The sequence below is a fragment of the Dioscorea cayenensis genome, chromosome 19, assembly GCF_009730915.1.
Source record: "Dioscorea cayenensis subsp. rotundata cultivar TDr96_F1 chromosome 19, TDr96_F1_v2_PseudoChromosome.rev07_lg8_w22 25.fasta, whole genome shotgun sequence".
Classification (NCBI taxonomy): Eukaryota; Viridiplantae; Streptophyta; class Magnoliopsida; order Dioscoreales; family Dioscoreaceae; genus Dioscorea; species Dioscorea cayenensis.
The window spans coordinates 5,493,904-5,508,218 of NC_052489.1; the positions used below are offsets into that span (position 1 = coordinate 5,493,904).

The 14,315-nt window shown below is 36.9% G+C and overlaps 2 protein-coding genes across 3 annotated transcripts in view; one reads left to right on the top strand and one right to left on the bottom strand.

The window, feature by feature from the left end:
• The window catches only part of LOC120283840 (phospholipid-transporting ATPase 3), a 33,079-nt gene extending 25,982 nt beyond the window's left edge, over window positions 1-7,097 (top strand). For both annotated transcript variants that reach the window (XM_039290603.1, XM_039290604.1), the window contains 12 exons: window positions 96-238; window positions 571-672; window positions 759-822; window positions 902-1,114; window positions 3,711-3,876; window positions 4,021-4,100; window positions 4,493-4,732; window positions 5,023-5,244; window positions 5,320-5,487; window positions 5,601-5,963; window positions 6,037-6,143; window positions 6,550-7,097. In XM_039290603.1, the coding sequence (XP_039146537.1) occupies window positions 96-238; window positions 571-672; window positions 759-822; window positions 902-1,114; window positions 3,711-3,876; window positions 4,021-4,100; window positions 4,493-4,732; window positions 5,023-5,244; window positions 5,320-5,487; window positions 5,601-5,963; window positions 6,037-6,143; window positions 6,550-6,847 (2,166 nt within the window). In that variant the 3' untranslated portion in view covers window positions 6,848-7,097. The remainder of the gene's footprint in view (window positions 1-95; window positions 239-570; window positions 673-758; window positions 823-901; window positions 1,115-3,710; window positions 3,877-4,020; window positions 4,101-4,492; window positions 4,733-5,022; window positions 5,245-5,319; window positions 5,488-5,600; window positions 5,964-6,036; window positions 6,144-6,549) is intronic.
• Window positions 7,098-12,777: 5,680 nt separating this feature from the next.
• Window positions 12,778-13,587, bottom strand: LOC120283996. The gene is made up of 2 exons (XM_039290823.1): window positions 13,129-13,587; window positions 12,778-13,044 (listed from the first exon to the last, which is right to left on the bottom strand). The coding sequence occupies exons 1-2, from the start codon at window positions 13,585-13,587 to the stop codon at window positions 12,778-12,780; spliced, it is 726 nt and encodes a 241-aa protein (XP_039146757.1).
• Between the last annotated feature and the right edge of the window lie 728 nt (window positions 13,588-14,315).

The window sequence follows — 14,315 nt, forward strand, 5'->3', positions numbered from 1 at the left end:
ATCTGATCTTACGTTTCATTCTGGTTTATGTGGATATGTTGTCTCTGTTTCTTGCCTCATGATTCTATTCTCAATCTTCTCCTTATCCATTGTAGGAATTCTTCAGATGCCTTGCAATATGCCATACAGTTCTTCCTGAAGGTGAGGAATCCCCAGAAAAGATTGTGTATCAAGCTGCATCACCAGATGAGGCTGCTCTTGTTACTGCTGCAAAAAACTTTGGATTTTTTTTCTACAGGTATGGTGTTTGCTTTCTTATTTTATATACCTATAAAGTGTTTCTTCCCCCTCAAGTCGCTTTTCATTCTTCATTATTAATTATTTAATTTTGGAAATGCTGAGAAATTTTCTTTAAATAGTTTATAACTTCTCAGGAGTGGGGAATTTTATTTAACTTTTGGTTGTGGAATATTTTGCTTTAATTTACTTCAGATAGCTCACAGTCATTTGTTTCATCGAGATCACTAATAAATTGTGAAAATTTGTTTGTCCAAATGCTATTGTGATGTTTTGAGAATTATGGATTTCTAGTGTGTGATTTGCAAGTATTAATTGGCTATGCTCTCACAGGCGAACACCGACCTCAATTGTAGTTCGTGAGTCACATGTTGAAAAGATGGGCAAAATTCAAGATGTTGTATATGAGATTTTAAATGTTCTGGAATTTAATAGGTATGAATTTACTACTTTTGGTTAGTCCATGAATTCATAGCCTTCAAGGCTGACAATATCGCCGTTTTCTTGTTTTCATAAAATAGTACAAGGAAGCGTCAATCTGTTGTGTGCCGCTATCCAAATGGGAAGCTAGTTCTGTATTGTAAGGTTATCATTGTGACTCAAATCTTCATATTTGTTTCTTCTATCGAACAATTTGGCCCCAGTGAAAAATGGTGCTCTGCAGGGTGCCGATTCTGTTATATATGAAAGGTTGGCTGATGGGAATGAGGACATAAAAAGAATAATGAGGGAACATCTCGAACAGTTTGGATCTGCTGGTCTACGTACACTTTGCCTTGCATATCGAGAATTAAGTAGTGAATTATATGAGAAATGGAATGAGAAATTTATTCAAGCCAAGTCCTCCTTAAGAGAACGTGAGAAGAAGCTCGATGAGGTTTTTCTGGTTTCATACTGTAGCAATAGTTTATTGGTTATTTATTAATATATTTTGCCTTTTCCATTCTTTCGGCTGATTTCTTATTTATAATTCCTGTACATGACTATTATTTACTAGAGTTCAAAACTGAAATGACGGGTGTTTTATTCCCAGATTATAGCACAATCTGTTTTCTGATTGCAGTAGGAATGCATAATTCAAAGTTCAAATATTCAAAATAGGAAGCTAAATGGTGTATTTCTGATAAGATTATGATGCTTGTAATGCAAAATTCTTCTCTTTTCTCTCTGTCCCCTCAGTGGAGATTTAATTTGACTCCTAATAAATAGCTTGCTATGTACACTACAAAATGCTGTGATTTGCAAACAACCTGCTCCTGAAAGTGTGAAGTCTACTCGGATAAATTATGTTTTGCTTGACAACATTTCCTATTCTTTACCAACTCTTTTGTTTCTAATTCAATATGGTATTTCTTGCTATTGCTATTTGAATTTTTTTGGTATTGTACCACAATCATTTTAGATTTTTAACATTGCTTAGAATTCTTTATCATGTTTTAGCTCTAGCCAATCACTGATCTTTGTGAATTTAATCAGAAGTAATTTGTTGCTTATTGGAAATTGTAACCTTAGATCTTTGATGCATGCTATATTAGTCATTTGCTTTGGGAAAGTTAATTAGAAATTGTTTACTTTCTAGGAGGACCCAACTGCTTTCATCTAGGCTCCAGCACTTGCTACTTTTAGGGAGTCTGCTTGCTTTCTTTTCTAACTGTATGGTGTAAACAAACAGTGAAATATGCAAAGATGGGATCCCTTCTTTTAAGAGATTGTGCATACCACTGTCTTTCGTCCTTACTTCCTCTTCAATTTTTCTTCCTAGATAGGTTTCTTCTGTACTGGTGATGCTCTAGATGTCTTGTAAGGCGAAAGAATGTATGAATCTAAGTTCTCAATGTTTAAAAACTATAATTTTAAGGGGCTTCAATATATGATAAGACCTGTCAAATAGAACTAGCCAAGAATTTTTTGTAATATTTTCCTCTTGTTTGTTAGAATATAGAAAATCTAAATGTGAAATGGGAGAGAAGAGGTAGATGCTTGCCACCTGCTTTTTATTAATGAAGAAAAAAGCAGGCCCAAAATCTTAATTTCTCTGTTTAAAAACTTAATATATATATATATATAGAAATGGAATAACATGCAGAATAATTCAATACATTTTCTCTCCTGTGATTGATTGATAACCTGATTTTATCTATTATATTAGTATAAAAATGCATTGATTGGGATAGTTGGTGGATTTAATATATTTTCTTACATTCCAACCCTATTAGGGCTCTCTGATTAACAACAAGTGCCCATGCATTATTCTTTTGTTTTGATTTATTTTCTTCAAAGTGACACAAGTAGGGCTAAAACCAAACAATTTTTTTTTTTATTATGAATTTGATATTTTAGAAATGGATTTTTTGCTTTGTTTGTTACTGATGTCATCTAGGAGATAGTCAAACATTATTTTTAGGATCATTTGAATGCAAAGTTGTCATTAAAACTGTAAATAGATTAATTCATAATTTATTGGGGAATCTTTACTTGGTAGAACTTGATTGCACAAGAAATTTCTGTATGTTGATGGTTACATAGTGTGTATATTACATGGAGAGGATCATCCCATGATATATGGTGGAAGCTTACAGGAAAGATTGCTTTTGGAAAATTCACCATGTTTTTCTTTAATGATAAGGACATCTTGCCGGCTTTGAATTTTAGATAGCAATAGCTGAGTGGTAGCTGTTCTTAAAGTTAATTATTTAGAGTTGGAGTAGTCCAAATCTGAATTTCTACCTGCCAATCATAAGAAATTATAGTAGAATAGTATCGTAAACATGACTATACACCTCTGTAGCAATCTTACTCAATGTGTTACCAACCACATAATATTTAAAGAAATTTATAAAGTCTACAAAAGTTCTTGAAAACTTAAAATTAAAAAATCAATAATATAAATTTATGTTTTAATATCTCTTAATTTTTAATCGATTTCCTAGCTGACTAAATGGTTTATTCTAACAGTTGAAACTGAGTTGTAGACCATGCTCAAAACAAATTTAGCATCGATTCTATGGCCCTTGGAGGGTTGACCTTCAAATGTAGGATATTGTTTGAATCATGTGAATTTTTATTTGATTTCTGCTATCTTGGTGTGTTCTTTTATTAGAATGGTATGTACGTATAAAATATAATTAAGCTTAATATCTCAAGTAAAATTTTCTTGCACTCATGTATCAAACAAATATTCTTGTACTACCAAGTTATATATTTACTATTTCTATCTTCCAGGAAAGTTCAAAGTTTTTAGTTCTTCTTATGCATATAAATTAGGAAATTGGGATCAATTCATAGCTTGCATGCATGTGAAGGCAATTTTTTTGTTATCTTTAATTTCTTCTTTAGCTCCTGTCTAATTGTCTACATGCATGGTCATTCTGTACAAGATCATTATTCATAATGACATTTTTATGATTTTGCATAATCCATTGTTTTTTCCTTGAGAAACAGCTTTGTGACCATGCTAGATAAATCACTGGCAGGTAGCAGAACTAATTGAAAAAGAACTCACACTCATTGGAAGCACTGCTATTGAAGATAAGCTTCAAGTTGGAGTGCCATCTTGCATAGAAACTTTGTCTAAAGCTGGAATAAAGATTTGGATCTTGACAGGAGATAAAATGGAAACTGCAATCAATATAGCCTATGGTAGGTCAAATTCTGTATACTTAAAGTTTAGCTTTCCTGCACTGCTTTCTGAGCGATGTAATTACAGTGGTGTTTCTTTATTTGTTTTTTATTTTTTGTAATAATGAGTAGTGAGTTTGTTGACCATTTCTTTTCTATTGTTAGCATGCAGCTTGATTGACAATGAAATGAAGCAATTTATCATAAGCTCAGAAACTGATGCTGTCAGAGAGGTTGAGGATAAGGTAAGAAGAGTCTTTGCTTCTATATGATTAAAAAGTTTTGATGGCCAATTGTTCATCCAGTTCGATTCTCTTCTTTAAAAACATTTGGCTGTCTCAAGTGCAGTTTGCAAAAGAATCTTTAGCATTTTTAAGCTTCATTATCAGTCATGAATTTATCTTCTCTTTACCCTTATCAGTTTCGTCTGTACGAACTACTTTTTGAACCATCACCAGTAATCTCTTTTCATACCATCACCAGTAATCTTTATTATTCATTTGGTGGTCGCAAATCACTTCAGATAGTTTTAATCCTAGCAACCTATCTCATCTTTTTTTTTCTATTTATCTGTCATAAGAACTATTTCTATACTTTCAAATATATTAAACTAGGTCATCCCTCTACCTTTGGACAGGGTGATCCTGTGGTGATTTCACGCTTTATTAGAGACTTGGTTAAGACAGAATTAGAGAGATGCCTTGAGGAGGCACAGCATGACTTGCATACTTTAACTGGGCCTAAGTTGGCTCTTGTAATTGATGGAAAATGTTTGATGTATGCTTTGGATCCAAATTTACGTGTGAAGCTGCTTAAGCTGAGTTTGAGCTGCACTGCTGTTGTTTGCTGTCGTGTTTCGCCTTTGCAGAAAGCACAGGTAAACTTTTCCTTCTAAACCAAGATCAATTATTTGTATTTCTTATGCAAGTGGTTTATAATATATTTTCAGCATGCATGTTTGTGTTGACAGGAGGAAGACTGGTCGCATTAATCATTTTCATGTGCTTGCCTTATGTTTTTTTTTTTCATTTTACTGTTTATTTATTTATTTTTGAGCTGTTTCTATTCTCGTTGCCATTATGTTTTTGGCTTCTTCTGCCTTATGTTATACATATATTGGTGGTTTCATAATTGATGTAAAAGCAATTTATTTCTGCAATTTTCAAGGTTACCAGTCTCGTCAAGAAAGGTGCTCGAAAAATCACTCTCAGCATCGGTGATGGTGCCAACGATGTAAGCATGATTCAGGCTGCCCATGTTGGTGTTGGTATAAGTGGACTTGAAGGAATGCAGGCTGTAATGGCTAGTGATTTTGCAATAGCTCAATTTCGTTTTCTCACTGATTTACTCCTTGTCCATGGAAGATGGTCATATGTCAGATTGTGCAAGGTTGGTCATCTTTGCTTCTGTCAAAATTTTGTGAATTGTCATTGGAAGTATCTTACGTGAATTATTTCGCTGCAGGTTATCACTTACTTCTTCTATAAAAATCTTACTTTTACATTGACCCAGTTCTGGTTCACCTTTCAAACTGGTTTCTCTGGGCAGAGATTCTATGATGATTGGTTCCAGTCATTATATAATGTCATTTTCACAGCATTACCTGTTATCATTGTTGGATTATTTGACAAGGTACACTCTTTGATTTCAAGCTTTTCCGTTTCTGGGGTTTTTGACCTTTATGTCAGATTACCTGTCACTACTGCTGACTAAATTTTGAAAGTGTTCCATTGGCCTCTTTCCAGGACGTCAGTGCTTCTTTGTCAAAGAAGCACCCAGAGCTTTATAAGGAAGGAATTCAAAATACGTTTTTCAAGTGGAGAGTAGTGGCAGTTTGGGCATTCTTTTCTTTTTATCAGTCATTAGTGTTCTATTATTTCACAGTTACTGCTAGTCAAAATGGTCATAATTCATCAGGGAAGACATTCGGGCTCTGGGATGTCAGTACTATGGCCTTTACTTGTGTTGTGGTAACTGTCAACTTGCGTCTTCTCATGGCTTGTAATTCTATTACGAGGTGGCATTCCATAAGCATTTCAGGAAGTATTTTAGCCTGGTTTCTGTTTATCTTCTTATACTCTGCAATAATGACACCATATGATAGACAAGTAAGTTCCTTCAGGTGGTTTATTCCTTAGTAAAACATTCACACGTCTTACTTCATTATCCTTTCTCTTGCAGGAAAATGTATACTTTGTTATTTACGTCCTGATGAGTACATTCTATTTCTATCTCACACTTTTGCATGTTCCGGTTGTTGCTCTTCTTGGCGACTTCATATATCTGGGGTAAGACTTTAAATTACCTTTTAACTTCCAGTGTTGATAATGTAATTTTTGTTAAAAAGGAATATGCTGTACACAGCTTCATTGATTTTTAGTGCCCTACTGATTGACTTTTGAGAAAACCGTGTAGACTTTTAATCCTTCTGTTTGGTTTTCAAATCTTGCATTTAGTTGTGATGGGGGGCATATGCAATTCTAATATTTAGTTTCTCAAATCGCTAGGGTATTTATCCTATGATGACTCATTAATGCTGTCATGAGTCATAAATTTAGTTACTAAAACATGTTGCATCTTCCATTGAATGACTTGTAAAATTATCTCTGATCTCTCTTATTGCTGTGGTTTTTAGTATACAAATTTAATTTCTTAGGTCCCTCATCCTCTTTTTGATCTGAACCATGTCTTTAGGCTTCAGAGATGGTTTGCCCCCTATGATTACCAAATCATTCAAGAAGTGTACAGAAATAATCCTGAAGAGAACACTAGGACAGAGCATTTGGAGATTGGTAATCATCTTACTCCAGATGAGGCAAGGAGCTATGCCATTACTCAGCTTCCCCGGGAAACATCCAAGCATACCGGTTTTGCATTTGACTCACCAGGCTACGAATCGTTTTTTGCATCACAGCAGGGAGTTTTTGCACCGCAAAAGCCGTGGGATGTGGCCCGTAGGGCAAGTATGAGACAACCAACACACCTACAATAGATTCTAATTTTTTTTGGGTTATGTATAATTTTTCCGATTGACCTCATGAGCAAAGCTTGTATAATCAATTAAATGTGTCATAATCTTAGTTTCTTTTTATTGGTTTTGCATTTGTCCTGTCTTTTGTTGCTAGGCAAAGTGATGATTCTTTATAGATGCCTTACTGTAGGTTGAATTGGAAAATGTAATCACAGCCATTTTGTAACCTTTTTTTTTAGCAATCCTTTTTGTTCAGTTTCCTTTTGTTGTATTTGAGTGTTTGAGTGTTTGTTTTATTGCACAGCACATAACTATGATTTTTGTAATTTCTGCTATTATTCCTGTTGTCACTTGCCCAAAGGTGGTATTATATTTCTGGCATATGATTTTTTTTTTGACATAATTTGCAAGCCATTGTCTTATTTCTTGGTTTGATTTTCCTCAATTTTTGAATATACTCCTTTTAATTTTTTCTAGTTTTGCTTCTTTCTAAGTAATAATGTTCAAAATATGTGATGTAGAAGTGATTGTATCTTGGTCAGGCGGCCCATGCAAAGTTCATAATTAAGGCTGCAATGATCAGTTGAGGCACTGGTGTTAGCGCACTTGGTTTTGCTGTGCTCAAACATATATATATATATATATATATAGGGAAAGAGCTCTTAGAGCTATTTTATTAAATAACAAAGAAAATTACAAAGAGTTAGATTACAAACCAAATAAAAGACAACAGAATAAACAATACACAAATACAAGGAAAAAACACAAAATAAACTAAAACAAAGCTAAACAAAACCATTAGATCTAAATATCTTCATCAACCATTTAGGAAGCTCCCTTCCCCTATGAAACAGGGACACCTCAGGATGAGTTAGCCCATAGCAAGCTAGAGATGAGGGAGCTCTACTCCAGCTCCAAGGGATTGTATGAATGGAGGGGTTACCCATCTTTGCAAGAAGATCAGTTACAACTTGAAGATGACAGTTAAATCTCCAATCTTCAGACGAAGGACTTCGCTGGATGGCCTGAACAAGCTCATTGCTGGTTAACAGGATGGTCTTGACATTGATGTTTTGATTCCAGTTGAGCATGACCTGTGCAACAAATCTAAAAGCTTTGGCCGCTGCATCCAGAGAGGACACAACAGGGCATCCACAGCTTCCTGAACAAAGAACTCTTGAATTTGAATTAGATAAGATAAAACTAAGGCCAGCTATGGATAATTCTGCATTGTAAATAGAAGCAACAGTTAAAATAGGACTATTGGCCATGGTAAAATTATTCATAATAAAATTATTCTTCAATTGAAGAGAAGAGGAGAAGCAAAACTCCCTGACATGCCCAATGGCTCTGTTAGACACATTATAACAGTTCAACTCTTCAAGATTGAAAATTTTATTGCACCTGGCTTTTCAAAGAAACCATATCGTAGCAGCTATCACAGATTGAATATAGTTATCATCACTTGAAGATTCATGATCCAACCAATTGGCAAAATACAACCCTTTAGACAAATTAAAGGTCTTACCAACATCCGAGCAAGTGAGTTCCAAACCTGTTGAGCCTTAACACAGTTGAGAAATAAATGCTCCATATTTTCAGGAAAGAGATTGCAAAAATTACACAAAGTATTAGGCCCCAAGTTTAACTGATATAAATACTCGTTAGTTTTCACAGCATTATGAAAAAGCAACCACATAAAATGCTTGACTCGAGGAGCAACTTTGAGGCGCCATAACTTACCCCAACCCTCCCAGTAATCCCCAGAGCATTCTCTTTGATTGAAAAAAGAATATATCATAGTGGAGATTTTAGTACCCGAAGACTTCGGGAACCAGACCCAATGATTAGCATGCTCATAATCTATTTTGCTCTGCCCAAGAATGTTGTCATTAACATGTTTACCAAATATATTGTGAAGTCTAAACATATCCCAGTGAATGTCAACAAGAAGATCTGAAATATGAAAATTATCGTAATCAATATCCATGTTTAAATAGGTAGGTTTAAGAGCAATTGGAATCTCGGAATACCAAGGGTCATTCTTGAAAGAAGTTATGCCATAATTGATAGATTTGACCCAGAGGAAAGGTCTAATAATATATGCATTACGGTACAAACCTCTATAGAACCAAGAACATTTCCCAGGAATAGAACCCTTCCAAACATCAAAACCACCATACTTGTTCTCCAAAATTGAAGTCCAGTAAATATTATCCTTGTTAAGCAGTCTAAAAACATTTTTGGCCATATGAGAGATTTTTGATATACCCAAATTTCGAATTGATAATCCCCCCTCAGCTCGGTTAAGAGAAATTTCATCCCAGCCAATTGAGTTGATGCCCTTTCGATTGCTATCCTTAGCCCAAACGAGGTCCCTGGTAGCTTTAGAGATTAGATTAAGGATGGACTTAGGAACAGGATAAACAGATAAATAATATATTGGAACAATCATAACAGAAGAATTAATAAGAATGGTTTTCCATGCTGGAGATATTCTGGATTTCTTCCAAAAAGCTATTGACTTCTCAATCTTGTCTATCATAAAGGAAAAACAAGAGAGTGCCAAACGCATAGGAGAAATTAGAATACCTAAATATTTGATAGGAAAAGAACCAACTCTAAACTCTAAATTTTGGAAATTCTGCTGGAGAGGTGTTTGTTAAACCGGCTAGGAAAGATGATTTCAGATTTAGCATTATTAACTCTTTGGCCAGTTATGTTCCCATAAAAAGAGAGGCAGCTATTAATGTTTCTAGCAGACTTCCTAGAGGCCTCTGTTATAAGAATGATATCGTCAGCATACATCAAAAGGTTGAAGTTGCTATTAAGATTAGAGTTAAAACCTGGAATTCTATTTGATCTCAGAGCATAGTTAAGCATTGTGGTGAGATTTTGGGCAACCAAGATGTAAAGATAAGGGGAAATAGGATCCCTTTGTCTTATACCTCTGCTAGACGAAAACCAAGGAGAAGGGGACTTATTGATCAACAAAGCATAGGAAACCGTACTAATGCAAGTTTTAATCCAACTGACCCATCTGCCAGGGAACCCCATTTTAGTTAAAGTAGCAAGAATTGCAGACCAACTCATAGTGTCTTAAGCTTTAGCTATGTCTAACTTAACCAACATCCTAGGGGGGTAATGATCATTATCAATCGAATGAGCCACTTCCTGAAGAGTAATGATGTTATCGAAAGGAGTACGGCCATAAACAAAACCACATTGTTCTGTCCCAATTAATTTAGGTAGGATGCATTTCAAATGATTTGCAAGAATTTTCAAAATGACCTTGTAACAAACATTGCATAAGGATATGGGGCGATAATCTGCTGGGCACTTAGGATTAGAGATTTTTAGAATTAGAGCAATATAGGTCCTACCCCAGGTACTAGGCAAAACAGAGTGAGAAAAGAAATACCTGACTGGTGAATATAGGGAGTCCCCAATCTCATTCCAGTAGAAGAGATAAAACTCAACGTTTAGCCCATCTGGACCTAGACTCTTACCAGTCGGAAGCGATTGGAGTGCATCAAATACTTCTTGCTTGGTAATATCTCTTATTAAGTCTTCACCATCCTTGCTGGACACTTGAGGAATTTCATTAGGAAGCATATTAATAATATCTTGAGTGGACCAACCATTCTGACCATTCCACAGCTCTGAAAAAAAGATATTGAAAGTCTGAGTAATACTCGGATGATCAGTATATAGAGTACCATCAGAATCCATGATATTAGTGATCAAATTATAATGATTGTGAAAGCGAACAGAGTTGAAGAAAAAGGAGGAGTTGTTATCACCATTCTGAACCCACAAGAGCCTAGCACGTTGAGCCCACTTAGTGCTATTTTGTCTATGAAGAGCTGATAGATTATTATACATAATGGAGAGGGACTGAGGGGAGAAATCGTTACCATCACCCAAACCATCCTTAGCTTCAGCTTCTAGAATCCAGGCCTCCAGATTTGCTATGCTAGAGTCAATAGATTGTAACCCTTTGTTCTTCCATTCCAAAAGCCTGTGCCTAGTACGGGATATAAGGTGAGAAAAAGCTTGCAAAGGGTTAGAGTGAGGGGAGAAATTCCAAGCTTCCCTAATCACTTCATGGCAACCTACAAATTCAAGCCAGTAATTCTCAAACCGAAAGAGTTTCTTTTTACTAGTATCACGAGGAGTAACAGAAAAAAACAAGGGAGAATGATCAGATAGAAATCTCAGAAGTTGAGTAACTAGACAAGCATCAAAGTAATTAGACCAAACCGAATTTACAAGGCAACGATAAAGTCAGGCCCATCTTCTTGCCAAGTCCTGCTGGTTATTAGACCATGTATAACTAGATCCTATAAAATTCACATCTAACAAATTATTAGTGGCAATAAAATCAGAGAAAACAGATGCTTTAGTTCTATAGTAATGATGGGCGCCACCACGATGTTCATCCTGAGAAATAACCGTATTAAAATCACCCATGATAATCCACGGTAAATTTAAAGAATTCATGCCAGAAAGTTCATACCAGAGAAGACGTTGGTCTTGGATTGAGTTAGAATTGTAAACAATGGAGATGATCCAGTCCTTGGATTGGACAGGGGTAACAACTAGATGAAGAGCATATCTAGATCTTACTAGATGGGTGACAAACCCAATCTTACAGTTGCAAATGATGATGATGCCACCTGAATATCCCTCTGCTAAAATCGCTGCCCATTTCCATTGAGACCTTAATTTAGAACAAAACCTCTAGAGTCTGTCATCATTGGCCCTGGTTTCCACCAAACAAATCATGATTGGCTTGTACATTTTCATAAGATAAAATACTCTGGAGGTGGTATCCCGACTGGAAACACCTCGGCAGTTCCAACTAATTATCTTAGTGATTTCTGTAAACATATTAAACCAAGTTATGATCAGAGAAATAAAGAAGATCAAGTAGAAAAACACCATATGACAAGAGAAATTAATCAGATAGAAAACTAAAAGAAGAAAGCTCAAGGCACTTCCCCTTCTGCGACTACTCTTCCCTTCTTATGGGATGGCATCAGAGACTGAACAATCTTTCTAGATAGGACTTCTTTTCGGTGTTTACTCTGGTACTGGACCAACATCATTGTGTCTTCCGATTCCATCAGTTCCATTGTTTCCTCTTCTTCTGACGCTGCACCATCACCATCCTCAGAGTCGCTCATTACCTGATCAGACTCACTGGAACTGTGAGAAGAGTACTGCAGCGCGGAAGAAACTCTTTCAACAACCATTCTGTAAGCCTCCTAGATGTCTTTTTTCCTCGATCCTTCTCCCAGGTTCTCAGAGGTTCTGAGTATTGGCGGAGAACCCGGAGGGTTCGGAGATGTAGGAATGATTACCTCTTTACCCTCGGATGAGGCAAAAGTTGCAGGCAAAAGTCCCAAGAGGCTCTAGACCCTTGGGACTTGGCAAACGAACTAGCTCTAAGCTTTCCTTAGGAGCCGTTACAGGACAGACATCAGGGGTCGTGCCTATCTCTAGCTCAGGGACCAAAGTGGACGCAATGTCAGAGTATGTTCCTTGGGACAGAGGGAAAGACTCCTTCTCAGGAAAAGGGGTCGTTTCAGCATTAATTCCTCTAGTGACCTAAGCTCTAGACACGACCAACCCGCCGTTGCCTCTCAACGAGCTACCGACACGCATCACACATGCAGCAGTAGGCTTGGGTTTTGAGACGTTGGACAGAGGGGAGCCGAGGTCACGTGAGTTCGCATGCGCCGCACGTGATCCCGGACCCCCGAGACCATCGGCGCCACCGCACCTCCACCGCATCCTCGTCTCCGAGAAACCAACATCCAAGGCCCATTGTCTGATTTTGAGAACTCCTCCAACGTCTCATTGCTATCCGGGGTGTTCGCTGACCTAGGATCCAACTCTGCCTCCATGCCCTCACTCATGAAGTTAGACTCCTTCCTAATCTCCTTCTATTGCTGGCCATTCAGGTCGTTGCGATGGGGTGGAGAGGGGTGTCCCGAACCTTCAGAGCTCTGGCGGTTGTAGTTGTTAGAACCATGGCCAACATGCCCGCATTTATAGCAAAAGGTCGGCAGTCGCTCGTAAAGCGCCACGACGAAGATGCGGTGTTCATTATCTCTAATCCAGAATCCTTGCTTCAAAGGCTTTGCAAGGTCAATTTCAATGTATATTCTAGCAAACTTGGACCTGGACAAAGAATAAGTAACATCGTCAATCTTAAGCAAACGACCAAAGATAGCAGCTATAGTTTCAAGTGACTCCCCATCCCAGAACTCGACGGGGAGGTTATGCAGTTAAACCCATATAGCCACCGTAGAGAGTTTTGTGAATGCCGGTTCAAAGAATGGTGGCCAAGGAGCCAGCTGCAGAACGATGCTATTGACCGCCCACGGACCCTCAAACATCAGTCTATTCATCGCTTCTTGATTATCACACCAAATCAACAGGTATTCATTCGGCAAATCGGAGATGTGGAAAGTACCAATCTTCGCCCACTTTTCACTCAGGATCTCCTTTACTTGCTCGAACGGAGGTGACTTCCCGAAGAACTTCCCATAAAGCGCTGTCTGGAACCTCATCCTTGCCCTAGATAAGGTATCATGATCCACCCGGATGAACTCCGTTGTATTGGCTTTTAGCTTGCTGAGAACAGGGTCTTCCACTAATGGAGACGAGGGTTTTCGTTGGGCCGCAGCCGCAACGTTCGCCCAGGTCTTACTTAGCATGGACGGAGGAGGAGGTTGACCCCCGCTCGCCATCGCAAGGGGGGCTCTTCTTGATCCTATGTTGGACCTACAACGTTGGCAGCAACGCAACGTGAGAGAGAAGATAGGTCTTATTGGTCATGAATTGCAAAGAGTGGAACATATACTGCAACTGGAATCACAAGGAAGTTTGTGCTCAAACATATTTGATCATATACAAGTCACAGTTTCTATCAAGATTTCAGATTAGGTATAGGTATAGGTTAACTGGCGGAGGTTAAACGTAAATTGGTTCTTTGACATGGCTTGATAAGCCTTGGTTAATTTCTATATACATATGGTTCTAGACTGATTCCATTTGTTTTTCATGCTCATAATTATAAAATTTTAACAAAAAGTTGTAGATGCTATTCAACGGGCCTAATTCCTATTATTGGATGTGTATTTCAAAAATTTATCTAATAATCTGTTTTTTGCGTTTAAAGATATTATTATACCAGTGGTATTATATGTTATCAGTGGTTTTTTTTTAATAAAAATTTCTTAAATTTCTAAATTCAAATTTGCATGTAGCTCCTTGGGTCTTTATGGATGGTTTTTTTTAAAGGATGCACGATGGTTATATTTGATGATTTAGTTAAGGACATCATGAGGTCTTTATAAATGATTTTTTTTTTTTCATTTTGGAGATTCTTTTGATTTATATTTGCATAACTTCGAATGAGTTTTACAATGATGTGAAGAAACTAATTTAATGCTGAAGTGAGAGAAATGTCAGTTTT